Below are 27,255 nucleotides of genomic sequence, written 5' to 3'. Positions count from 1 at the left end.
CAACAAGCCTGCTATCCCAGCCTGGTTAGCCCCCTAAAAACTCTGATACCCCATAAATAAATACAATATACTCCCATAGAGACTACCTTACACTGCGTTTAAAACCAAAATCGCATTTGGATTGAAACCGTTTCTCAGGCGGCTAGCCCTAGTCTTTTTAACCCTGTACCTTCTTCCAGAAGGCAGAAGCTGAAAGAGATCATTTCCGGGGTGCGCACTATCCTGCGCTATCTCTGCAGCTTTCTTATGACACCTGGAAGCGTAGAATTTGATCCAAGGTGGGAAGAGTGCACCCAATTATTCTCTCCGCAGTCTTTACAACCCTGGACAGCATTGGTTTTTTCCCTGACCGTGCAGCTCCCAAACCACGCACACAGACCATAAGTTAATACACTCTCCACAGTACAGTGGTAAAATGGCATCAACAGGTCCTTTGAGAGATTGTTTTTGCAGAGGATTCTCAGACTAGAGGACCTCTGGAAGTCCCTTCCAACTCTACCGTTCTAAGATCAGAAGAGCCCTGCAGCTGGATCAGACCAAAGGCCCATCTGGTCCAGCATCCTCTTCCCCACGGTGGCTGAGCAAACGCCTCTGGTTGCCACACACAAGACATGCTCACAGGAGCGCACTCCCGCTTTTGTTTCCCAGAAACTGATCTTCATGTAGCCCTTGCGACCAGAGGCCACCGATAGCCTTTAGCCAATTTCTCCAGGAATCGGTCTAATTCCCCTTTAATGGCATCTGAGTCGGTGGTCCATGGTCGCATCTCAGACCCTCCAATGTTTTTCTCTGATGAAAATAGGGATGTCCTAAGCAAAAGCGACGCGGGTGGCGCTGTAGGTTAAACCACAGAGCCTAGGACTTGCCGACCAGAAGGTCAGCGGTTCGAATCCCCGCAATGGGGTGAGCTCCCGTTGCTCGGTCCCTGCTCCTGCCAACCTAGCAGTTCGAAAGCACGTCAAAGTGCAAGTAGATAAATAGGTACCGCTCCGGCAGGAAGGTAAACGGCGTTTCCGTGTGCTGCTCTGGTTTGCCAGAAGCAGCTTAGTCATGCTGGCCACATGACCCGGAAGCTGTATGCCGGCTCCCTCGGCTAATAAAGCGAGATGAGCACCGCAACCCCAGAGTCGACCACGACTGGACCTAATGGTCAGGGGTCCCTTTACCTTTTAAGCAAAAGCAAGGCTTTCCGGGATCAAATCAGAAACTGGGAAGGCTTCTGTAATTCCAGGGCTGTCCCTGGAAAACAGGGGCACCTGGAGGGTCTGGCATCTTCTGGTAGTCAATCTCGCCATTTGGCTATTTGCCGTGCCTGGGATTGTGTGCAATGCAAACAACACAGCAGGCCGTTCAAAAATTGAGGCTAGCCTAGTGTGTCTGAGGGATGGTGGGTGGGGGAATTTAATCATTGGCCCATTGCCCCAGAAGTTCATTTTTTATGGAATGCAACTTCCCCCAGGTATTCCTGGGGCAACATGTTATGGCACAACAGGCAGAGAAAACCCAGCTCTTATGATCTCCCGTTGCCCGGCTCTGACGTCCGTCCCGAAAAAGGCTGACAACGACGTCGTGGCGGTCTCTGCTCAGGCCCTGTATTCGAAATAGCTGTCTCGGACTTCTCTCTCTTGCGAGGTCACCCTCTTCCCCGAGGGGAAAGTCTGGTATGTCCGCAGGTTCTCCGGAGACACGCGATGGAGGTGCCACAATGTTTTGGCGCTCAGCGGCGGGCTGGAGGTCAAGGGGAGAACAAGCACACAATGGGAGAAATCGGTTACATGGCTGAGACTTGAACGCAGAACAGATAATAATAATACAAAATAAAAATAATAACAAAATTTTATTTATATCCCACCTTCCCCAGCTGAAGCCGGGCTCAGAGCGGCTAAAAACAATAAAAGTAACACAGCATTCTAAAATCAATTCATTTTAAAATCAATTCAGAGTCAAATTAATGGCAACCATTAGGATAGAGTTCTATGAGGATTACAGAGAGAGGGGGTCAGACTGTGCCTTGGCCAAAGGCCTGGTGGAACAGCTCCGTCTTGCAGGCCCTGCCGAAAGATGTCAAGTCCCGCAGGGCCCTAGTCTATTGTGACAGAGCATTCCAGCAGATCAGGGCCACAGCCGAAAAAGCCCTGGCTCTGGTTGAGGCCAGCCTAACCTCCCTGTGGCCCGGGATCTCCAAGGTGTTTTTGTTTGAAGAGCGTAAGGTCCTCTGTGGGACATACCAGGAGAGGTGGTCCCGTAGGTACGAGGGTCCCAGGCCGTATAGGGCTTTAAAGGTCAAAAACAGCACCTTAAACCTGATCCTGTACTCCACCGGGAGCCAGTGTAGTAGCCAGTGGTAAAGCACCGGATGAATGTGATCCCACGGCGAGGACCCTGTAAAGAGTCTCGCTGCAGCATTCTGCACCCGCTGGAGTTTCTGGGTCAGTCTCAAGGGCAGCCCCACGTAGAGCGAGTTACAATAATCCAGTCTGATGATGGTGTTATAGGAATTCTAAGGTCTTCATAAATGTGCAAGGCAAAGACATACATAAGTACATAAACCACGTGTCCGAAACAGTACAGGAGAACAATCCTGAAGCCATTTTGATTCTCCCAAATTGACCTCAAATATTTCTCTGCAAGGAGGAAGGAAATGGGGAAAGCTTTCCAATTGTCTTTGGACTGTAGGGACTTACGCCTCCCTGTAAATACAGCCTGGCAAGTATCTGTTCACACTATCAACGTGTGTAAGAGATATAGTAGTAGTAGTAGTAATTCATTTATTATTTATACCCGCCCATCTGGCGGGGTTTCCCTATCCACTCTGGGTGGTTTCCAACAGAATATTAAAAACACATTAAAACATCAGACATTGAAAACTTCCCTAAATAGGGCTGCCTTCAAATGTCTTCTGAATGTCTCCCCTAGCCACTTTGCTTCTCAATATACTCTGATTCTTGGGAGAAAAGCAATGACAAACCTAGACAGCATCTTAAAAAGCAGAGACATCACCTTGCCAACAAAGGTCCGTATAGTTCAAGCTATGGTTTTCCCAGTAGTGATGTATGGAAGTGAGAGCTGGACCATAAAGAAGGCTGATCGCCGAAGAATTGATGCTTTTGAATTCTGGTGCTGGAGGAGACTCTTGAGAGTCCCATGGACTGAAAGAAGACCAAACCTCTCCATTCTTAAGGAAATCAGCCCTGAGTGCTCACTGGAAGGACAGATCCTGAAGCTGAGGCTCCAATACTTTGGCCCCCTCATGAGAAGAGAAGACTCCCTGGAAAAGACCCTGATGTTGGGAAAGATGGAGGGCACAAGGAGAAGGGGACGACAGAGGACGAGATGGTGGGACAGTGTTCTCGAAGAGACCAGCATGAGTTTGACCAAACTGCGGGAGGCAGTGGAAGACAGGAGTGCCTGGCGTGCTCTGGTCCAGGGGGTCACGAAGAGTCGGACATGACTAAACGACTGAACAACAACAACATACTCTGGTTGGCAGGGCCGTCTTAAGCATATCCGGCACCATGGTGCAAAGCTCCCTCTGGCACACAAACACACACACCCATTTCCCAGAGGTTTTTTAGGGAGGACAGTGCTGCCAGCGGGGCTAAAGGAGGCGGGCAGTGGCTGGAGGGCGGCTCCTCCGGCGGGGAAGAGGCAGAGACTGGACATGGCGCCTCCAGGCTCAGCTGGCCGCTTTGTGCCGCGGTGGCCATGGCAGACGGAGGCTCTGGGTGCTATGCTGCTTCGGCGCAGCATGGCGGAGGTGGGCGAGGGCGGCAAGCTGATGCCGGGAGGTGCAGCATCCAGCCTCTGCCTCTTTCTTGGTGCCCTCCAGAACTTGGCGCCCTGGCGCCCTGCACCACTAGCCTCTATGGATAAGACGCCCCTGCTGGTTGGCCTTTGTTGTTTTCTCCTTCCGATAGGGAACCTAAAAAAGGACTCTATGTGGGCTCTTGGATACCCCATAAAGGAAAAATGAGCAGTTTTTTCTTATAACAATGAGAATCCCAGATAAGAACTTCATCTGTGCCCCTGGAGGTTATGGTGGAATATTCATTCCAGCCTTGGATTTTTAGTTTTTGCATACCTATATCACTCATGTTAAGAAAGACCAACACACATACACAAACACACAAACACACACACACAATTGGGGTGGGGCGGGGAAAATGGTCAACATCCCCATAAGAAAACTGTGATTTTTCTAACAAAGTAAATAAATCAACCTTTCTATTGACAGCATGCCCTTTTTAATACCATAGTAGTTTAGGATGCCTCTTTGCTAGGGATTATCAGAGTCTGCAGAAATCAAACTTTTTCATAGTGTTTTGATTCATAACTTGGAAAAGATTTATTGAGGAAGGATTGCCTAAAGCTGCCCTGAGTTCCCTTGGTGGTATAAATACAAAGAAATACTAATAAAGAACAGTTTCCATGGGGAGAAAACAAAATGTGCCACGGAAGTTCTCGTTATCAAATTGAAAAGCAGGACGTAAATACCTGAAATAAATCTTGTATGCTCTGAAAAAAAGAAAAGAAAGGAAAAAAGAAAGAAAGACCCCAGTTGGAGCTCCCTAAACTTCAGGGCACTAAAAACTAGGGCTGGGGAGCACACAATGTGCAACTGGATTCCAAATTGGGTTATCAGGCTAATGGGCTCAAGCTGCAGATGTGTAAGTCTGCCAACTTCCGTTTCGTCTTCTCATTCCGTCTTAAATTCACCTCTTCACACTGCCGCCACAGTTTGCGATTATCTTTAAAAGTATTCGCAAGCATCTGCTATCATTTTAGCTTGCATTTCTCCTTACATGCAAGTCTTTCGGAGTAATTTTGCACAATGTGCAAGCGATCTCTCCAAATAAAATGCGTTATTGTATGTTATTTTTGCGAATATATACACATCTTTATGGGGGGGGGAAACGTTCCCCGAATATGCTTCTGTGCATGCTCTAGTTATCTCCCGGTTGGACTACTGCAATGTGCTCTACGTGGGGCTACCTTTGAAGGTGACCCGGAAACTACAACTAATCCAGAATGCGGCAGCTAGACTGGTGACTGGGAGCGGCTGCCGAGACCACATAACACCGGTCTTGAAAGATCTACATTAGCTCCCAGTACGTTTCCAAGCACAATTCAAAGTGTTGGTGGTGACCTTGAAAGCCCTAAACAGCCTCGGTCCAGTATACCTGAAGGAGCGTCTCCACCCCATCATTCTGCCCGGACACTGAGGTCCAGCTCCGAGGGCCTTCTGGCGGTTCCCTCGCTGTGAGAAGCCAAGTTGCAGGGAACCAGGCAGAGGGCCTTCTCGGTGGTGGCGCCCGCCCTGTGGAACGGACATCCCACCAGATGTCAAAGAGAAGAACAACTACCAGACTTTTAGAAGACATCTGAAGGCAGCCCTGTTTAGGGAAGCTTTTAATGTCTGACGTTTTATTGTATTTTTAAAATTATGTTGGAAGCCGTCCACTGTGGCTGGGGAAACCCAGCCAGATGGGCGGGGTATAAATAAATGATGATGATGATGATGATGTCTGTTTTAACCCTGTTTAGGGAAGCTTTTAATGTTTAATAGGTTATTGAATTTTAGTGTTTTGTTGGAAGCCACCCAGAGTGGCTGGGGAAACCCAGCCAGATGGGTGGGGTATGAATAAATTATTATTATTATTATTATTATTATTATTATTATTGGCTGGAGAACTGCCCTGCAAAATTGGGAGGGTGCAAATGTCAAAGGATGGCTGTATCTTGGGGGCCTGTCTTGTTTTTGAAAGAATGGAACAGTAGGATCACGTTAAAATGTGAACTGGGCCGAATTTCTCCCTCTTTCCTGTTTGCCAAACAAGAAGCAAAATACACACTAAATCCAATAAACAAAACAGACAAGCCGAATTTCCCAAGATCAGCTCACATTTCACCAGCCAGAGAAAAACAAACACCTTCTACTTTTTTCTTTGCTTCGCTCGTCTGCTATTGATCCGCATCTCTTGCCTCTTCCCAACTCTGACCGTGTCTTCCAGATGGAATTAAAGGGGTCCAGGCAGGCCCCTTTAATTCCAATTTCTTGTCTTATAGATCCAAACCTACAGCCACAACTGTTTGGGGCTGCCTTTCTGATCTGTTTTGTTTTCCTGAAAATTGCTTTTCAGAACCTGCTTTGTGCATGAATGCTTCTGGCTCAGGGAAGGCTTTTTTTCGTTTTTAGAGAAAAAGAGTGGAGAAAAAGGGTCAGCATTTGCCTCTGCGGGTGGGAGAAAGGACAATGCAAGGACACAAGTTAAGATATTCCCTGCAGACGGACTCTCAGTGGAACCTGGCCAGTAGAGAGGTTGCAGAGCATAGTTTGGACATTTCGTTAATCATCATCATCATCATCAAGGCAGCAAAGGTTTAGGTTCAGAGTTTCCCTTCTCCTACATGGGCCACTTTTCCCAGGTGAATGAGCCCCATCTGATGGGCAGCGATTGCAGGCGGGAGTATCTGCCAGCCGTTTGACTTCAGGGCTCCCTCCATGGTTTTTCAAGACAGGCAAATGGCAACAGCAGCTGCCAGTCAGTGTAGACAATATTCAGCTTGACGGACCAACAGTCGGACCCAGTATAAAGCAACTTCTTACGATCCTAAGGCAACGTGACCGAGGAAGGGAGCCTGGACGGATAGGCCCTGTTTAAAGGGTTAAGTAATTAATTAAAACTATCTACAGCTCACCCTTCAACAATGGACAGAAGGGTGGGGCACAGAATCCAAAACAACCACACTAATTATAAAATAATATTGCTACCTACTCTCAACCCATGTGCCATTCTCTGTGATATGTGCAGGATCTGTGCGTCACCAGTCAGTGGATGAAGCAAAGCCACGCTGGAGCATCAATGCTGCCCCCCCCAGAGGCTGGTCACTAGGCACACATAACTGCGCACTAATAAATGCTTTCTGCCCATCTGGTGTCTATCAGCCCCTATTTTTCCAAAAAACCTCGAGGACGCAGTGTGGCGGAACTGCCAGGCTGAGCCACCAGAGGGCAGTCACGAAGCACAAGATGGTGCAGAGTGCGAATCGGCAGATCACATCCAGAAGTCATTCTCACAGCAGGGGCCACAGGGAGAAGTGTTGTGGTCAAAGCCAGCATTGGAAGACTCACACAAATAAACTCAAAAGGTGCTCTCTTCCCTGTTTAGTCGCTTTAGTCCGCCTCTTCGTGACCCCCTGGACCAGAGCACGCCAGGCACTCCTGTCTTCCACTGCCTCCCGCAGTTTGGTCAAACTCATGTCCGTAGCTTCAAGAACACTGTCCCACTATCTCGTCCTCTGTCGTCCCCTTCTCCTTGTGCCCTCCATCTTTCCCAACATCAGGGTCTTTTCCAGGGAGTCTTCTCTTCTCATGAGGTGGCCAAAGTCTTGGAGCCTCAGCTTCAGGATCTGTCCTTCCAGTGAGCACTCAGGGCTGATTTCCTTCAGAATGGAGAGGTTTGATCTTCTTGCAGTCCATGGGACTCTCAAGTCTCCTCCAGCACCAGAATTCAAAAGCATCCATTCTTCAGCGATCAGCCTTCTTGATGGTCCAGCTCTCACTTCCATACATCACTACTGGGGAAACCAGTGTCCATGGGGTCACGAAGAGTCGGACACAACTAAACAACTAAACAACAACAACAACAAACCAAGATGGCTCTGCTTTGTCTCTAAAGTTGGAGTCAGCAGTGCTTCTGAAACCCCATTACTAGAAACCCTGAGAGGGAAAAGGTCTGCTCTTGTGTTCGAAATCTGTTTGTGGGTTTCCCAGAGGCATCTGATTGGCAGGAGTGAGAAGAGGATGCTGGGCTAGGTGGGCCCCCATTGGCCTCCTCCAGCTACAGGGCTCTTCTGATCTTCCCTCTTTTGCTCGCCTGCCATTCGAGAGGAACACATCTCCTCGCCCCAAGACAGCAGGCAAAACGACAGCTATGTCTATCTGCCTTGGAAGCCCGAGAAACGCTTCCCTCTCCAAATTACGGAGACCTGAAAATGCACAGCTCGTTTCCTGCCAGCACAAATCCACAAGGGTAACCTATGTTCTCTGGCAGAGCAACGTGCCCTAGAAAATGCTTCGGAGAGCTGATCATTCGTGAGTAATGCCAGCCTGCCCCAGAGAGGTCGCTTTGCAACGGCAGGCTGACTGGCAATACTGAACACGCCATTTAGCTCTCCCAGACAGGCACATAAAATAGGCATTATTTTTTTAGGAGCAGGGGGTGGTTTACAAGCAGGAATGGTTGTGCCATTGGCACATCGTGTTCTCGTCATGCCAGCCTGCTGTTTTGGCATAGTCATTTGGTTCAGGATTGCCAGTGCTTTTGTCCAGGAGGGTTTGGTTATACCTTCAACAGCTGTGTGGAGTAAACATGGCAACAGAGCAGTGAGACAAGCGAACCCTGCTCAGTTTCCCCCAGCAGCTGCCACAGGAACGGTTCCAGAAAATAAAGTTGCTATTATTATTTAATGATTTATCAAATCTGCATACAGCCAAAGGCCCGTAGATCCCAGGGCCATTCGCGACATAAAATTACAATATAGAAAACACAAAAATACATGATACGAAATAAGAGTTCCTATTATTATTTAATGATTTATCAAATTTGTTGTTGTTTAGTCATTTATTCGTGTCCAACTCTTCGTGACCCCCTGGACCAGAGCATGCCAGGCCCTCCTGTCTTCCACTGCCTCCCCCAGTTTGGTCAAACTCAGGCTGGTCTCTTCGAGAACACTGTCCCACCATCTTGTCCTCTGTCGTCCCCTTCTCCTTGTGCCCTCCATCTTTCCCAGCATCAGGGTCTTTTCCAGGGAGTCTTCTCTTCTCATGAGGTGGCCAAAGTCTTGGAGCCTCAGCTTCAGGATCTGTCCTTCCAGTGAGCACTCAGGGCTGATTTCCTTCAGAATGGATTGGTTTGATCTTCTTGCAGTCCATGGGACTCTCAAGAGTCTCCTCCAGGACCATAATTCAAAAGCATCCATTCTTCAGCAATCAGCCTTCTTTACGGGCCACTTCCGTTGTGAGAAGTTACTCACTCTGCTGATTAGTGTGTGCCAGTTCTCTAAACATCTCTGAGGCTTGTGTCGCTGAGTGATGCTGTACCGGGAGTTCGCCCGACTGCCGGCCGGTGGCCGGAGCCAGCTGGGGGCCTGCCAAATGCCCCCGTCTCCCCGGACACATCCCAACATCCCTGGCAACCCACAAGCCCTGGGCTACGAAGATTTCCCAGTTTGTCTTTCCAAGGCCGAGAGAGACCTCTGCCTGCCATCTGCCAGGCCAAAGGCTTTGGTGCCGGAGCACAAAGTACAGAAAGCCATGCGCCGGTCAGTGAATGGCGCAGGTGTTTGCCAAGGGCGGGTCCTGGAACACTCAGAGCTGACCTGCTGCACATCGAGGCACTGACAGCGATGAGAAGCACCCACTCCATCTTCCATAAGTGCACCTGACTCAGAGGCCTCGGCTGCTTGCCTTTATTTGCTGAAGAAGGGGGACTTCAAGTCAGCAGGCCTCCCTGACGCTTGACGCCAAGTGCACTTGGCACAGTCACTTGTATTCTGACAAGTGGCACCTGGAGAGCTCAGCTGGATAGAGTGTGGTGCCGATAAAGGTTGCAGGTTCGATCCCTGTGTGTGACAGCTGCATAGTCTTGCATTGCAAGGGGCTGGACGAGATCAGGGACGTCCAACTCTCTAGCGACTGCGATCTGCTCCCAGTATAATAAAACTGGTAGTGATTTACCCATTGTCATTGCTGATAGCTGTTGAGCTTTTTTGGGAGGGGAGAGTGAGCAGAGTTTTTTGGGGGGTGAAATATACTCAGAGTCGCAAAGTGATTTCATGCTCTTTATTCAGCTCATAGTGGTGAGGAGGAATGAATGAAAGTCCCCTCAAAGTATCTGCTTTATATACATTATTTACACAATGGGCTGCACATGATTGGCTAATTCTGGAATTCTACTGTAAGCCAATCAGGTTGTGGATTCACTTATATCTGGAGCATGATTGGGTGGTTCCTGCCAACCAATCATACTGCTGCATTGTTCTAGGACCAATCAGACTGCTGCATTCTGAATCCTATTGTTCTAGGACCAATCAGACTGCTGCCTTTTGGATCCTATTGTTCTAGGACCAATCAGACTGCTGCAGTTTGGATCCTATTCAACTCAGTACATAACAGGGGGAGGGCACCATTTTATGGAATAAAATTGATAACCAGACAGTCTGCTGAACCTCCCTCCTTCCCACCCTTCGACGCTGATGCAGGGAAAACAACCTTGCAAAGCTGTGCCGGTGATGGGACATAGTGCCAGGGGCATGTAGCGATCGCTTTCTTTTTTCCTTTTTCCTTCTGTGACGGAACTCCTACTGGGGGACTTCCCTGGCTTTTTTCTGGCCCATGTAGGACCAGTCTGGATAGTTGGCCTTGGTGAAGACTTGACCTTTTCATCCCCCCAAAAAGTTTTTGAGTTTCTGCTGAAATGAGGCTGCATGTTAATGTTGTATTTTAATCTTGTTTTTAAGTTGTATCTTAATCAATTGGTTTTATATCTGGTGTTAGCTGCCCTGAGCCCGGTCTTGGCTGGGGAGGGCAGGATATAAATAAAATTCCACTGTTCCGCTATGCGCTGAGTGAAGAAGTGCACAGCATCTTGGAGGACAAAGGCCACTTTTACAGAGCATTTATCACATGGAGAATGCCGTAGGCTCAGGGCAAGCGCCAAGGCCAGAGGTCTTCACTGCTTGTTTTGCCATTCGCGCAGGATAGCTCCCCACCTCATCTTTTCAGGCCGCCCTCCTTAAATAAGGACACACAGAGAGATGGAAGGCGTTGCTGGCAAAGGCTAGTGAGCTTTATTCAAAGCAGCGCAAGGAGATAAGCCAGGAGCAGAAGGGGGAATGGATTTTTAAACAGGCTTTTGTAATTCTTTTACACTTACACGAATCAGCTTCAGGTTATGAATGAAAATGACATGCATGAGGGTTCAGGAAACAGACTATCGTCTCAGAGAGGAATGCACGACAAATACAAATGAGGAGAGTGTTCTGAGAGCAAGAAGCCTCATCAAAGAGATGCGGACATTTCTTCATATCGACCAGGGGATATTTAGTTGCTAACTCAAAAGACTTGCACACCACCTACGGCTGCTCTCCCACAACTGTTCGCCCGCCCACTCCCGGTGGGTACAACAAAACCTCACCGTAATTTAAATCAGATTACATTCACAATGAATTACAAAGATACAATTGCAATAGAAACCGTAAATGCTGCCTTCGAATGATGCATTCGAGCACAACACACAGCTGAGAGCCGAACTACATTTTCTAGGGGTGGCCTAGAAGCATCTCAAAGCGAAGTTGATTGTGTGGAGGAGAGAAGACCCTGTTCCCTGCTGCAAACAGAAGCAAGATGAGAAAGTGCGGGACTCCCAGATCCACAGTGTTATGAGTTTATGGGGCAGGGGGTTAGGCTGAAAGCCTAGGCTCCCTTCTGATTCCTAGAATAAGTCAAGCTAGCTTCCCGGTGAGATGATGGGCCATTAAGAGGAACAAAGGAAGGGGCTCTATGAGAGATGGCAAATGGGTGAAGCCACTGGAAAGACCAAGCCAGAGTTGAGAGCAGAGGGTCTGAAGTGATGTGAGCGAGAAGCAAAGCAGCAGGCTGCAAACCAAGAGAGACAGAGGCGTGCTTGATTTCTGCTGCAACCCAAGGCTGTGTTCATGGGAGAAGCAAGACTGGGGCCCTTCCATCGTAGGCTCGGGTTGTATACATTTGTAAATAAACCTAATAATAATAATTTATTATTTGTACCCCGCCCATTTGGCTGGGTCTCCCCAGCCACTCTGGGCAGCTTCCAACAAAGATTAAAAATACATTAAAATGTTGCATGTTAAAAGCTTCCCTGAACAGGGCTGCCTTCAGATGTCTTCTAAATGTCAGGTAGTTGTTTATCTCTTTGACATCTGATGGGAGGGCGTTCCACAGGGCGGGTGCCACCACCGAGAAGGCCCTCTGCCTGGTTCCGTGTAGCTTTGCTTCTCGCAGGGAGGGAACCGCCAGAAGGCCCTCGGCGCTGGACCTCAGTGTCTGGGCTGAACGATGAGGGTGGAGACGCTCCAACACCTCCTTTTCCAGCCTTCTCCTCCTTCTAAACAGACCGAGGCCGTTTAGGGCTTTCAAGGTCAGCTCCAACATTTTGAATTGTGCTCGGAAACGTACTGGGAGCCAATGTAGGTCTTTTGGGACCGGTGTTATATGGTCTCGGTGGCCGTTCCCAGTCATCAGTATAGCTGCCGCATTCTGGATTAGTTGTAGTTTCCGGGTCACCTTCAAAGGTAGCCCAACGTAAAGCGCATTGCAGTAGCCCAAGCGGGAGATAACTATATATCCTACAGTCTCTGCTGTTCCTCATTCCAAAGGAAACATGGACCCTGGACAAGTGCCAGAACTACAGATCCAACACCCTCTGAGCTCAAGGGATTAAATGTGGGGGCATTTGAATGGTGTGTTTGTGTGTGAATAAAATAAAAGTGTCTGAAAGTTTTTCAGGAAAGCCAGCATTGTATGTTGAGGGAGCTGAGCTAGAACCCATGAGCTGGCCCATTTTAATCTAAAAGGCCACCTACTTAAGATCAAGTAAGGTGAGTTAAAGGTAAAGGGGACCTCTGACCATTAGGTCCAGTCATGACTGACTCTGGGGTTGCAGCGCTCATCTCGCTTTATTGGCCGAGGGAGCCGGCGTACAGCTTCCAGGTCACGTGGCCAGCATGACTAAGCTGCTTCTTGCGAACCAGAGCAGTGCATAGAAACGCCGTTTACTTTCCCGCCGGAGTGGTACCTATTTATCTACTTGCACTCTGACGTGCTTTCGAACTGCTAGGTTGGCAGGAGCAGGGACCGAGCAACGGGAGCTCACCCTGTCGTGGGGATTCGAACTGCCAACCTTCTGATCGGCAAGCCCTAGGCTCTGTGGTTTAACCTACAGCGCCGTCCATTAACACCTTTTAAGCACAGGGCGAGAGGCGGGATTTCTCCGTTTCAGTTCACTGCTTTGGCGAAAGGGGAATCCCATTCTGCTTCAATTATTGTGTGCACAGAACCAAGAGGATGGCATTATTCTAGGTCGGTGAGCCCGGATCATGACGCTTGAATAAGTGGCGCGAGATGCAGAGGCAAAGGATCTCAGCTCAGGGACAGAACACCTGCTGTACATGCAGAAGGCCCCAGAGGGCTTAGGAGAGATTTTGCCCTGACCGAGACCCTGGAGGACTGCTGCCTGTCGGAGGAGATGTAGCTGAGATGATGGCCCAGTAACGTAGCTTCATACAGATGCTTTGGTTGCGAATCCTGCACTGCAGGGGGTTGGACTAGATGGCCTCTGGAGGTCCCTTCCAACTCTACAATTCTATGATTCTGTCATGGATTGGTTGGATGCAGAGGAACGGTTGGAGGAATCAGCTGGGGAATGATGGGTGGTTAGTGGGAGAAGGAGGAGAAGGCTGGAAGAGGAGGCGTTGGAAGCTGGAGAGGCAAGAGGGCTTAGTGAGCTGGGAGAGTCTGTGGCAGACAGAAGTCCGGAATCAGAGGCAGAAGATGAAGCAGAAGAGGGAGGCCGAGAAGCAGAGATGAGTCATGCTGGTGAAGAGTCGCGGGGGTCTCCCCCTCCTGCTGCGACAGGGTCTCCTTCCCGCTTCTCTCCCAGAACCAGAAGCGGTATGAAGAGGGCAGAGAAGTCAGCTTCACGCAGGCACAGTCTCCGATTGCTTGGGGGGAAACCCTGGAGAGGACAGGGACTTTCAGTCTCGGCAACTGATCCATGGGGCAAGACCTACCAGGGAGGAGCTGCTATGCTCATTAGGCCTGTCACTCAGCCAAGTCAGATCATGTCCTTGCTAATAAAGAGCTAACTCCCACTTGAACGGTGTGATTTCCTGCTAGCTCTCTCCAGACAGATCCTGTGTTCCAGGCTGCACTCCTATCCGCCCTGCCCTTATGCAAATCTTTACACACTATTTTTTTTTTATCAGCCTTCTCTTCTCCTAATTAATCTGCCTCTCTCTGTTACACACACTCACACAGGCACACAGATGGTTTCCAAGCGTAAACATCTCCGGGAAGCCCCCGGGTTGCTTCATCCACCACTGATGGAAAGCCGCCATTTCTCCATTGGAGAGATCCAGACCAGGGTTAAGCAGCAACCTCGAGGGAGGACAGGAGATGTGGGGAGAAGGGGAGGGTCTTCCTGGAGATCAGAGGGAAGAATTCAGGGTGGGCGGGAGGGCCGTAGGACGTTTTGCATTTTGAAAAGAGCTAAGAGGGATCAAGACCTATGGCGAAACAAAGAGCAAAATTACATTCCAAACAAGGACAACAGCAAAGAATGAAATGGAACAAAACACCCGCTTCCAAAATGAAAATAGGGACCCCCATCACTTCCTCCCCACACTTGAAAGCCTCTCAATGAGTTTCCTTCTATGAGAGGTGGCAGGATTCGAACCAGACATTTGCAGGTGTATTAAGCAGTGCCGGGGGGGGGGGGTAAGGAGTGCCTGCTTCCAGCTGATCTCAGCCGGAAGGATCCTTTTGTGAAAGAGGTTCAGTAAGACTACAGGGTTCTGGGCCAGCCCTGAAGGTCTTTTGTTGATCTGTCGGTTTGCATTTCTTAGTGCAGAAAGTACGGATCTGATGTGTAGAGATCTTTCCTATTCTAATTGATTCAAGAGGGTTCTGGAAGCTTCTCTGTGTGAAAGAAACAAGAAGAAGGTTTCCTGACGTTTGGGTTATTCCTTCCGAGAAGATGAGTACAGCTGCATTAAACTGGTCCTGCTATCTCTTCAGCCAAGGTCATGCTGACTATAATACAATCATACCTCTGGTTACGTCCGCTTCTTGTTACGTTCTTTCAGGTTATGTCCCGCGGCGACCGGAAAGGGTTACTTCCGGGTTTCGCCACTCACGTAGAAGCGCAAAATGACGTCACTTGCATGAGCAGAAGCGGCGAATCACAACTCGCGCATGCACAGATGCGCCGCTGCGGGTTGCGCTCTTTTCATGTTGAGAACGGGCCTCTGGAACGGATCCTGTTCTCAACCAGAGGTACCACTATAGTGAGGCCAGAAGGAGCCCGGGTCTCTCTCTCTCTCTCCCCCCCCCCCTTCTGATGTGGTGTTCTGTACACAGTATTGTAAGTTTAAGTCTGCTGCAACCAGATTTCTTATGGACAGGGCCAATCCTGAACGTATTGGATTTGTGGCCATTATGCTCACTTGCCTTCAGTAGCAGCAAAGCTCTGCTGGATGAAACACAATGGCCTCTGGTCTATTTTTTGGGAATCCTGCAATGTTATTAAGTTTTGGCTCTGCTAACTATGCACCAGAGTTCTGTTCTGGATCACTGCTGAGTAGAATTCCATGACGCCCTTTACGTCCTCTGAGAAACCCCAGTTTGTTTCAGTGGAAGTTAGGTCGTATGTGAACATAGAACACCCTTTTTTTCCAAAGGAAATCACCTGAGCTACGCAAAAGGGTTCCCTTATATGAGCGTATGGTGGTAAACAGAGGCCTCCCCAAGCCACCCTGATTCTTGCCCACTAGACTCACAGGTCGAGAGGATGAGGGTACTTGTCCTTCTCCTTCACGGGGATCACGAAATACGGAACGCGGTGCACCGTCCCAGTCTTGTCCATGTAACACTCGCGATGCATCTGAGCGAGCTGCAGGTGAAACACCAACAGGTTATAAGGGTCAGGCCACAGGCGAGAGACTGAATTAAGCTGCAACCAGGATAATAATAACAGTAACAATAATAATAAAATGTTATTTATACCCCGCCCTCCCCAGCCAAGACTGGGCTCAGGGCGGCTAACACCAAATATAAGGAAAATTGATTGAAATGCAGCTTAAAAATTGAGATTAAAATACAACATTAAAACATTACAATGCAGCCTCATTTCAGTGGAAACTATCCTTCTTTGCTTATTCCAGGCAGCCAGATCCAAGACCGGTGGGCTGTGATGGGTGCTTCTGAGCGATGTGCCTGTGGTCAGTCGGGACACGGGTGGCACCGGGTAGTCTGTCGGCCAGCAGACAGGTGGTCCTCTTTTTAGGCTAGGTGTGCATCAACTAGACAGCAAGGTTTGCTTCCTTCCTGCTCCCCCATCTTTTCCCGCAGGCAAAGCCAGCTTTGCATAATCCGCTGCATCACGGACAAATGAGATAGTCCGTTAAAACACAAGAGCATGCAGATGCATTAAAATCAAAGGAACAACCAGATGTTTTCTGATTTGCTGTACGAAAGGGGGAAAGGCTGCTGGAAACACCCTCTGTGGTCTTTTGAAGTTTCCTCTGCAATCGGTTGTGAGAATTTGGATTCAGCAGACAGAACTGAGTCCTGTTCAGCTATTGTCTCTGCTGCTGATGTGTTAGCGGGCATTCTGGTGGCTTTGAAGTTGTGAAAAAACCTGCTGGCACCCGAGTGCTACAGAGCTATTAGGGAGTGTGTGAGAGAAAGAGAAGGAAGCAGGCCTGCATTTCAGGTAGATGGCGTAAATGGATTTGTGCACACAAGGGAGGGAAATGTGAAGCAGGTGAGCGACTGAAGCAGAATAGGGAACGTGCAGTTGCACGCCACCCCAGGCTCCGAGCGGCGTGAGATTCCAGGCGTTTGTGATTCCTTTTGGAACGAGGCGCAGTGGAGACTTTGGTGCCTTTAGGATCTATGGTTTATTTGCACATAACTACAACCTGAGTCTTTGGGACGCGGGTGGCACTGTGGGTTAAACCACAGAGCCTAGGGCTTGCTGATCAGAAGGTTGGCGGTTCAAATCCCCACGACAAGGTGAGCTCCCGTTGCTCGGTCCCAGCTCCTGCCAACCTAGCAGTTCGAAAGCACGTCAAAGTGCAAGTAGATAAATAGGTACCGCTCCGGTGGGAAGGTAAACGGCGTTTCAGTGCGCTGCTCTGGTTCATCAGAAGCAGCTTAGTCATGCTGGCTACATGACCCGGAAGCTGTACGCCGGCTCCCTCGGCCAGTAGAGCGAGATGAGCGCTGCAACCCCAGAGTCGGTAACGACTGGACCTAACGGTCAGGGGTCCCTTTACCCTTTACCTTTACAACCTAAGCCTATGATGGAGGTGCTCACAGCATTATCACCCCAAAAGGGTCATAGCTGAGGCCTTGGATTTAAACGTTGCTCTGACACTCTCTCCAACTTGCTGTTTCCCCCTCACCACTGCAACTCTGAACCCTGCTTTGTCCTCCTAACTAATTGCAAGTTGCTACCCCTTTGACAAACCTAGACAGCATCTTAAAAAGCAGAGACATCACCTTGCCAACAAAGGTCCGTATAGTTAAAGCTATGGTTTTCCCAGTAGTGATGTATGGAAGTGAGAGCTGGACCATAAAGAAGGCTGATGGCCGAAGAATTGATGCTTTTGAATTCTTGTGCTGGAGGAGACTCTTGAGAGTCCCATGGACTGCAAGAAGATCAAACCTCTCCCTTCGGAAGGAAGTCCTGAGTACTCACTGGAAGGACAGATCCTGAAGCTGAGGCTCCAAGACTTTGGCCACCTCATGAGAAGAGAAGACTCCCTGGAAAAGACCCTGATGTTGGGAAAGATGGAGGGCACAAGGAGAAGGGGACGACAGAGGACAAGATGGTGGGACAGTGATCTTGAAGCTACCAGCATGAGTTTGACCAAACTGCGGGAGGCAGTGGAAGACTGGAGGGCCTGGCGTGCTCTGGTCCATGGGGTCACGAAGAGGCGGACACGACTAAACGACTAAACAACAACCCCTTTGCTGCCTCGCACAGAGCCCCTTTCCTTTGTTCCCCTTAATGGCCCATCACCCAGGCAATCACCTCATTAGGAAGCTGGCCTGGCTCAGCATACAGCCTGCTTTCCCCCTTCAAACTCCTAACAGTACACTGGGATACTCTGCACATCAGAAAGGTAAAGCGGACATGGGAATTTTTGATGTTCACCACCTGTAATTCTGCAAAAAAGGGGGGCGTTAAGGGAAAGGGGGAGGGGGCACCCTTGAAATGCAGGTCTTGGCTACAAATGGGTAGATATGCAAAAACGCTTCAAGGGGAAGCAGCAGCTCAGGGAGGGGTTATTGCTGGGCCGGATTGAGGCTGGATGAGGCCCTAAGCCCCTGAAGGTAATGGGGCCCTTTGTATGTCCAGCTGTCCTTTGTCAATAACAAATTGCCACTGTTTTTTGTGTTGAAGTAGCTTTGGGATAAGTATTTTCGGGTTGCGCGCTGCAGCGACCCGGAAGTAATGGAGTGCATTACTTCTGGGTTTCGCCGCTCGCGCATGCGCAGACTGTCAAAATGACGTCACACGCATGTGCGGAAGCGGCGAAAAGCAACCCACGCATGCGCAGACGCGGGTTGCGTTCACTTCTGGATGCGAACGGGACTCCGGAACCAGAGGTATCACTGTATGCTATATGGTAATGTATGGACTTAATAGTTATCTAAAGCCACTTAACACATAACAAAATATGTAGGAAGGAGACCCAGGGGTTTTCTAGCCCAAAACTTGGCTATGCAGGAACTTGGACTATGGGACTGTATGGAAATAAGGTTCTGGCCCAGCCTGGCTGGATCCACTTCCCCACCCACCTATCCAGACCAGCTCCGACAAATAAAAGGAGGATCTGAATAAATAGTGTCTGTTCTCAGCTCATTAATTCTGGCTGCCCACTCTTGATTATTTATAGCTTGCGTAACTGCTGTGGACTTGCTTAACGCTGGGGAAAGGAGAAAGAGACTCTGCTCTGGATTCGAGAGACAGAGATAACGCAGCTGAGCTTGGCACGGGAGGCAGGGAGGGAGGGAGGGGTGTCTGGCTCCTGGATTCCAGAAGGCGGCACGATCCACCAGCAGACTTTCCACAAATCCACCAGGACCACCCACACGCCCTCGCGCTCGCTGCACAGCCAAGACGCAGCCCTTCTGTTGCTGTTGATTCCTTTGCAAACATGAAACGACAAGGAGCTGCAAGCAAGAGAGAGGGCTCAGCGGGACTTCTTTCTGGGTTGTGTTTCTCTAGCCACAGGTGTGTGCATTAAAGCACTTTTTTAAAAAAAGATGCCCCCATGTTTTCCCTATGAAAACCCACTCCTCGCTGCTGAATCGGAGCAAACAGCAACCTGCAGAAAATTCCGAATTGCCGGTTGTTTCAGTGCAGCGTTAAAGAACGGGTTTTTGTTGGGAGGGTGCTGGGGCAAAAAAACACACAAACAAGCGCTTGGAGACAGATCTTTAAAGCGCAGACATGTGCCTAGAAAGCGCAGGGCAAAGAATGGCAGATGAAGTTGATGGACTACATGGAACTGGCAGAAATGACTGGCAGAATCCGAGACCAGGGAGAAGAGTCGGTGGAAGAAGATTGGAAAAAATTTAAAGACTATTTACAGAAACACTGTAAAATTAATGAATGTTAGAAGGATGCTGGAATGAAGTTATATGGCTTTAGCAGAAATGTTATAAAGAATTAAGTAAAAATAGATTGTTAATGGACTAAAGGGAAAAATAAGGCTAGATTGTGTCAAGATAAATTATAGGACAGAAAACTGAGGAAGATAGAAAGGATTTGCTGAAATAGCTAACTGAACTAGAATACAAAAAAGGGAGGTGTGAGGAGGTCGTTGAAACAAGTAAATGAAAGATAAGATATGGAAATATTGGATGTGTTTTTAATTGTTTCTGTTTTTGTTTTTGTTTTATTAAGATAAGTAGTGTTTTTTGTTTTTCATGTATTGTATTATATTATATTGTTTTGTTTTGTTTAACTCTTTTTCTTCTTTTTGTAATCTTTAAACTCTTAATAAATATTACTTAAAAAAAAGAAAGAAAGCGCAGGGCAAAAGGTACATGTGGATGAGCCCACAGTCAGGGGGTGCCAATGGCGAAGAGGATGGTGGCCTGGGTGGGTCCTGGGCCTGATCCAGCGGGGCTCTTCTTGCATTCTTAAGTGGTCGAGTGGATCAGCTGGTCATGCCATTTGCAAAGTGAGTTTGTAGGGGACCCTGGGGAGAAGTCCCTTGGAAGCTTATCAGGGGTTTAATAATAATAATAATAATAATAATAATAATAATAATAATAATAATAATTTATTTATACCCTGCCCTTCCTGGTTCAGAAAACCGGGCTCAGGGCAGCTAACAACAAATTTAAAACACTTAATTGATGCAACAAAAAGCAGCTTAAAATGCAGTATAAAACGTGAATAACAATAAATCCATGGAGATATCTGATCGGCACAGCCAATCTTCCCCAAATGAGGACCTGCCTGCCACAGGCAATGTTCCCTGCAAGAGTGTGGGGTGTATTCTAGGGCACAGTCTCAGTTCACTGCGGGTGAAACAGGAGTGCAAAAGGCCTGGCCAGTCTGCCCCCCATAACCAAGAACCAGAATCCTCTGTGACAAGCAGAGGATGAGACTCTGAATCTCGGGGCTGTGGGTTTGAGTCCCACGCTGGGCAAAAGATTCCTGCATGGCAGGGGGTTGGACTAGATGGTGGTCCCTCCCAACTCTATAATACTATGGCTTCCGGTGTGGGTTCAATGGCCACATGGGGTGACGGCGGCTCCAGACCTCCTAGAATCATAGAATCATAGAGTTGGAAGAGACCACAAGGGCCATCGAGTCCAACCCCCTGCCAAGCAGGAAACACCATCAGAGCACTCCTGACATATGGTTGTCAAGCCTCTGCTTAAAGACCTCCAAAGAAGGAGACTCCACTACACTCCTTGGCAGCAAATTCCACGGTCGAACAGCTCTTCCTGTCAGGAAGTTCTTCCTAATGTTTAGGTGGAATCTTCTTTCTTGTAGTTTGGATCCATTGCTCCGTGTCCGCTTCTCTGGAGCAGCAGAAAACAACCTTTCTCCCTCCTCTATGTGACATCCTTTTATATATTTGAACATGGCTATCATATCACCCCTTAACCTCCTCTTCTCCAGGCTAAACATGCCCAGCTCCCTTAGCCGTTCCTCATAAGGCATCGTTTCCAGGCCTTTGACCATTTTGGTTGCCCTCCTCTGGACACGTTCCAGTTTGTCAGTGTCCTTCTTGAACTGTGGTGCCCAGAACTGGACACAGTACTCCAGGTGAGGTCTGACCAGAGCAGAATACAGTGGCACTATTACTTCCCTTGATCTAGATGCTATACTCCTATTGATGCAGGCCAGAATTGCATTGGCTTTTTTAGCTGCCGCGTCACACTGTTGGCTCATGTCAAGTTTGTGGTCAACCAAGACTCCTAGATCCTTTTCACATGTACTGCTCTCAAGCCAGGTGTCACCCATCTTGTATTTGTGCCTCTCATTTTTTTTTTTGCCCAAGTGCAATACTTTACATTTCTCCCTGTTAAAATTCATCTTGTTTGTTTTGGCCCAGTTCTCTAATCTGTCAAGGTCGTTTTGAAGTGTGATCCTGTCCTCTGGGGTGTTAGCCACCCCTCCTGCCTTACCTTGTAGAATTCCTTCAGTTCCGCCGTGCGGTTGATGTCCAAATTGAAGCGAGTGTAGTTGGGGGTGTGCAGCCAGCGGTCCCAACCCCTGGCCTTCGCCCCAATCACCAGGCCGGGGTCAGGAGAGAAGAGAGTGGGGAACTGGCCCCCTTTGCTGTAGGGTCCGCCGCAGGTTTCCATGGCGGCACTTCGGAAATCTTGGAAATACTTCATGGTGGTGTTGCCATATGTATCCCCAAAGGAAAAGGCCACGTTGGGGACATGGCCGCGATACCTGGAGGGGGGGGGGAAGGTAGAAGGTGAGCGAAACTGGGAAAGAAGAGCCCAAACAATTGCCATCATCTCTCTTTTTTGAAAAATCACTTCTCCAGCTCTCTTAATAAGCACAGCGCTTTGCAATCATTGCCACAAGTAATGATGCAGAATTGAAAGAAACCAATGTGGCAATCAGATCAATGCCGTAACAGACAATTTCTATGCCTGCGGAAAGGATCTTTCTCCCTAAGGAAGAGGCAACGAGGGGCAAACGAAGAACGGCTGTGCACCCAGAAGGGGCTGTTGCCGATACAGTGGTGCCTCGCAAGACGAAAACAATCCGTTCCGCGAGTCTCTTCGTCTTGCGGTTTTTTCGTCTTGCGAAGCAACCCCATTAGCGGCTTAGCGGATTAGCGCTATTAGCGGCTTAGCGGGCTTAGCGGATCAGCTGATAAGCGGCTTAGCGGATCAGCTGATCAGCTGATAAGCGGCTTAGCGGATCAGCTGTTAAGCGGCTTAGCGGATCAGCTGTTAAGCGGCTTAGCGGCTTAGCGGATCAGCTGTTAAGCGGCTTAGCGGCTTAGCGGATCAGCTGATAAGCGGCTTAGCGGATCAGCTGTTAAGCGGCTTAGCGGATCAGCTGATAAGCGGCTTAGCGGCTTGGGAAAAAGGGGGGGGGGAAGGAAAAAAACCCCGCAGGAACTCGCAAGACATTTTCGTCTTGCGAAGCAAGCCCATAGGAAATTCGTTTTGCGAAGCACCTCCAAAACGGAAAACGCTTTCGTCTAGCGGGTTTTCCGTCTTGCGAGGCATTCGTCTTGCGGGGCACCGCTGTATTCCAAATGGCTGAACTCCTCAAAAGATATTGGGTTTTTTGAAAATATGTATGTTATTGATTCTGCATGTGCTGGAGGGGGAAATGAGGGGCAGGTGGGGCTCGTGAACTGTAGGGGTCAGATGGGATTACCATGAGGAATTATAAAATATACATCAAGCCATCATGTCCACGATGAAAGCATTGTGTTAACTGGGTTTGATATATTGACAATAATTTCTGATTAAATCCCATAAGATTCTACATTCATGCCCTTTTGATGCCCTTTTGCCTCTGCTGCCCATTTCTCCCTGCTCTTCACGAATCACGCACACACTTAGACAGGCAGGCGTCCTGGGTCATCAAAGACAGTGGGCAAGTTTATTTGATGTAGGATCTTAATCTTAGGGCCAGGAAGCAGATCTCACTCCTGGCCAACCTCCTTATCATATGTATTGCTTGTTTATTACCTTCGGGGTTGCCAGATACTCTTCTTTGTAGTTCTCAACTTATTTACCCCAAAAGTATGCATGGATAACTAGTGTTTATAGGTTAACTTTCTCCCCACATGGGTTTGTGGAATTGCCCAGAAGAAATCTGATTGGTTCTTTTGAACACTCTGTAAAAGGTTTTTTTGTGAATAAAACGGCCTGGGCCAGGGGGCTGCGGACTCCGACAAGCACAGAGATACGATTATATGCACCCTTCCCAGAGTCTTTTTTTTTTATATATAAGATATTTATTAGAGTTTTCCATTTTATACAAACAAAGAAAAAAAAATTAAAAAGAAAAAATAATAAAAACACATAAATTTCATAACTTATTTTTCAATAACATATTTCCCTGACCTCCTCATGCCTCCCCTTCTTGTATTCCAGTTCAAATTGTTTATCCAGCAAATCCTTATCTCATAGCATTACAGCTAAAGACCCCTTATTTTCTATCCATCTTCTTAAATTATTGTAACTTAAACTTTTACTTATATTCAAAGAAAAAAGAACTATTTTTTCATATTCTTTTGTACCATTACAGCTAGTAACCACTTAATTTCAATCCAACATCACTCAATATTCCTTAATATTACAGTATTTTTGCAAATAGTCTTTGAATTTCTTCCAATCTTCTTCTGCCGATTCTTCTCCCTGGTCACGGATTCTGCCAGTCAATTCTGCCAATCCCATAAAGTCAATCAACTTCATCTGCCATTCTTCCAGAGTGGGTAGATTGCGTCTTCCAATACTTTGCGATGAGTATTCTTGCTGCTGTTGTTGCATACATGAAGAAAGTTCTATCCTTCTTTAGCACCAATTGCCCAACTATGCCCAGGAGAAAGGCCTCTGGTTTCTTCAGAAAGGTATATTTAAATACCTTTTTCATTTCATTATAGATCATTTCCCAGAAAGCCTTAATCCTTGGGCACGTCCACCAGAGGTGAAAAAATGTACCTTCATTTTCTTTACATTTCCAACATTTATTATCGGGCAAATGGTAAATTTTTGCAAGCTTGACTGGGGTCATGTACCACCTATATATCATTTTCATAATATTTTCTCTTAAGGCATTACATGCCGTAAATTTCATACCTGTGGTCCACAACTGTTCCCAGTCAGCAAACATAATGTTATGTCCAACATCTTGTGCCCATTTAATCTTGTGCCCATTTAAGACTTTGTTCAAGTCTCTGTGTGTATTCTTATTAATCAGGGTCCAATCCTTCCTTTACTTTGCAAACGCAACAGTGAACCTGGGAAGGGGGCCCATATAAGAGAAGGAAACTCTGACCCTAAACCTTATATTCGGGAGAAGAAAAGGCTACGGAGTGGACCCTGCACAAATCTGGAGTTGCGCCTTGTATGCTTCCTTCCAGCAACTCCTGCAGCCGGTGCTATTTTTGTAGAAAAACGAAGTGCCGGATCTCGCCATGAACGTCTCCTTCGTTCTCATAGAATAACAATGGCAGCCACCTGAGAGGTTCCAGTGAGGTGCAGCTGAAAAAATGCCCTGCCAGCAGCCAAGCTGGTGCCCAATGTCTTGAATCATAAAATCATAAAATGGTAGAGTTGGAAGGGACCCCCAAGGGCCATCTAGTCCCGACTGCAATGCGGACTAAACAAGGATGTGCTGAAACCTGTCTGATATCAAGTGGCAGAGAGTTCCAAGGTTCCTGTGCTGCCACACTAAGGAACCTCAGAGCTGGGCGGGACCCCCAGAGGTCATCCAGCCCAACCCCGACTGCAATGCGGACTAAACAAGGATGTGCTGAAGTGCAGCCAAGGTGCCTGCCTGATATCAAGTGGCAGGGAGTTCCAAGGTTCCTGTGCTGCTACACTAAGGGACCTGAGAGCTGGGCGGGACCCCCAGAGGTCATCCATCTCAGCCCCTGCCTGCAATGTGGATTAGCAAGGATGTGCTGAAGCGCAGCGAAGGTGCCTGCCTGATATCAAGTGGCAGGGAGTTCCAAAGTTCCTGTGCTGCCACACTAAGGGACCTCAGAGCTGGGTGGGACCCCCAGGGGTCATCCAGCCCAACCCCGACTGCAATGCGGACAAAACAAGGTTGTACTGAAGCCTGCCTGATAATAAATGGCAGGGAGTTCCAAGGTTCCTGTGCTGCCACACTAAGGAACCACAAGGCTGGGCGGGACCCCCAGAGGTCATCCAGCCCAACCCCGACTGCAATGCGGACTAAACACGGATGTTCTGAAGCGCAGCCAAGGTGCCTGCCTAATATCAAGTGGCAGGGAGTTCCAAGGTTCCTGTGCTGCTACACTAAAGGACCTGAGAGCTGGGCAGGACCCCCAGAGGTCATCCAGCCCAACCCCGACTGCAATGCGGACTAAACACGGATGTTCTGAAGCACAGCCAAGGTGCCTGCCTGATATCAAGTGGCAGTGAGTTCCAAAGTTCCTCAGCCCAACCCCAACTGCAATGAGGACTAAACAAGGATGTCCCTAAGCGCAGTGAAGGTGCCTGCCTAATATCAAGTGGCAGGGAGTTCCAAGGTTCCTGTGCTGCCACACTAAGGGACCTGAGAGCTGGGCGGGACCCCCAGAGGTCATCCAGCCCAACCCCGACTGCAATGCGGACGAAACACGGATGTTCTGAAGCGCAGCCAAGGTGCCTGCCTGATATCAAGTGGCAGTGAGTTCCAAAGTTCCTCAGCCCAACCCCGACTGCAATGCGGACTAAACACGGATGTTCTGAAGCGCAGCCAAGGTGCCTGCCTGATATCAAGTGGCAGTGAGTTCCAAAGTTCCTAAGCCCAACCCCGACTGCAATGAGGACTAAACAAGGATGTACCTAAGCGCAGTGAAGGTGCCTGCCTAATATCAAGTGGCAGGGAGTTCCAAGGTTCCTGTGCTGCCACACTAAGGAACCACAAGGCTGGGTGGGACCCCCAGAGGTCATCCAGCCCAACCCCGACTGCAATGCGGACTAAACACGGATGTTCTGAAGCGCAGCCAAGGTGCCTGCCTGATATCAAGTGGCAGTGAGTTCCAAAGTTTTTCAGCCCAACCCCGACTGCAATGAGGACTAAACAAGGATGTACCTAAGCGCAGTGAACGTGCCTGCCTAATATCAAGTGGCAGGGAGTTCCAAGGTTCCTGCGCTGCTACACTAAGGGACCTGAGAGCTGGGCGGGACCCCCAGAGGTCATCCATCTCAGCCCCTGCCTGCAATGTGGATTAGCAAGGATGTGCTGAAGCGCAGCGAAGGTGCCTTCCTGATATCAAGTGGCAGGGAGTTCCAAGGTTCCTGTGCTGCTACACTAAGGGACCTGAGAGCTGGGCGGGACCCCCAGAGGTCATCCATCTCAGCCCCTGCCTGCAATGTGGATTAGCAAGGATGTGCTGAAGCGCAGCGAAGGTGCCTTCCTGATATCAAGTGGCAGGGAGTTCCAAGGTTCCTGTGCTGCTACACTAAGGGACCTGAGAGCTGGGCGGGACCCCCAGAGGTCATCCAGCCCAACCCTGACTGCAATGCGGACAAAACAAGGTTGTGCTGAAGCCTGCCTGATAATAAATGGCAGGGAGTTCCAAGGTTCCTGTGCTCCCACACTAAGGAACCACAAGGCTGGGCGGGACCCCCAGAGGTCATCCAGCCCAACCCCGACTGCAATGCGGACTAAACATGGATGTTCTGAAGCGCAGCCAAGGTGCCTGCCTGATATCAAGTGGCAGGGAGTTCCAAAGTTCCTCAGCCCAACCCCGACTGCAATGCGGACTAAACAAGGATGTACCTAAGCGCAGTGAAGGTGCCTGCTTAATATCAAGTGGCAGGGAGTTCCAAGGTTCCTGTGCTGCTACACTAAGGGACCTGAGAGCTGGGCGGGACCCCCAGAGGTCATCCAGCCCAACCCCGACTGCAACGTGGGCGCCAAAGCCTTTTTTCCTTTTCTTTCCCCGAAGAAGCAAGCCATTAATCAGCGTTTTCTTTCTCTACCCCCACAAAAAAATTCTCCTCGCCCCCCCCCCGGTCCCCAAAAGGCGCCCCCCCCCAGCGACCTACCCGGGCATGAGCCCCGGCGGCACGTAGGCCGCGTTGTACTGGGTCAGGAGGGTCCCGGCGCTGCGCGAAGCCATGGCCGCACTGCTTCTTCGTAGGCCGGGCAAGGAGGCGGGGAGGCAGGCGAGGCGCCCAGGCGAGGCCGAGGCTTCAGGGAGGCAAGTAGGCCGCGGCGGTCACAAACCCGTCGCCATGGCAAC

At 49.0% G+C, this 27,255-nt stretch overlaps 1 protein-coding gene across 1 annotated transcript; it reads right to left on the bottom strand.

Moving 5' to 3' along the window:
• Nucleotides 1-1,374: 1,374 nt before the first annotated feature.
• On the bottom strand, nucleotides 1,375-27,255 carry CIMIP2C (ciliary microtubule inner protein 2C). The gene is made up of 4 exons (XM_083605618.1): nucleotides 27,059-27,255; nucleotides 21,482-21,755; nucleotides 15,598-15,710; nucleotides 1,375-1,728 (listed from the first exon to the last, which is right to left on the bottom strand). Exons 1-4 carry the CDS (start codon nucleotides 27,130-27,132, stop codon nucleotides 1,584-1,586), a joined length of 606 nt encoding a protein of 201 aa, XP_083461744.1. The 5' UTR covers nucleotides 27,133-27,255; the 3' UTR covers nucleotides 1,375-1,583.

The sequence above is a fragment of the Podarcis filfolensis genome (genome assembly GCF_964270895.1).
Source record: "Podarcis filfolensis genome assembly, chromosome: 3".
In the NCBI taxonomy this organism is placed as follows: domain Eukaryota; kingdom Metazoa; phylum Chordata; class Lepidosauria; order Squamata; family Lacertidae; genus Podarcis; species Podarcis filfolensis.
This window is presented reverse-complemented; position numbering and strand designations above follow the sequence as displayed.

Bases quoted from the DNA above. Each gene is read 5' to 3' on its own strand.
- CIMIP2C (XM_083605618.1), bottom strand. From the start codon at position 27,132: ATGGCTTCGCGCAGCGCCGGGACCCTCCTGACCCAGTACAACGCGGCC. The intron at 21,756-27,058 runs GTAGGTCGCTGG...CCCCCCCTCCAG, and splicing joins CCGCCGGGGCTCATGCCCGG to GTATCGCGGCCATGTCCCCA. The intron at 1,729-15,597 runs GTGAGTCTAGTG...CTTGACCTCCAG, and splicing joins TACCCTCATCCTCTCGACCT to CCCGCCGCTGAGCGCCAAAA.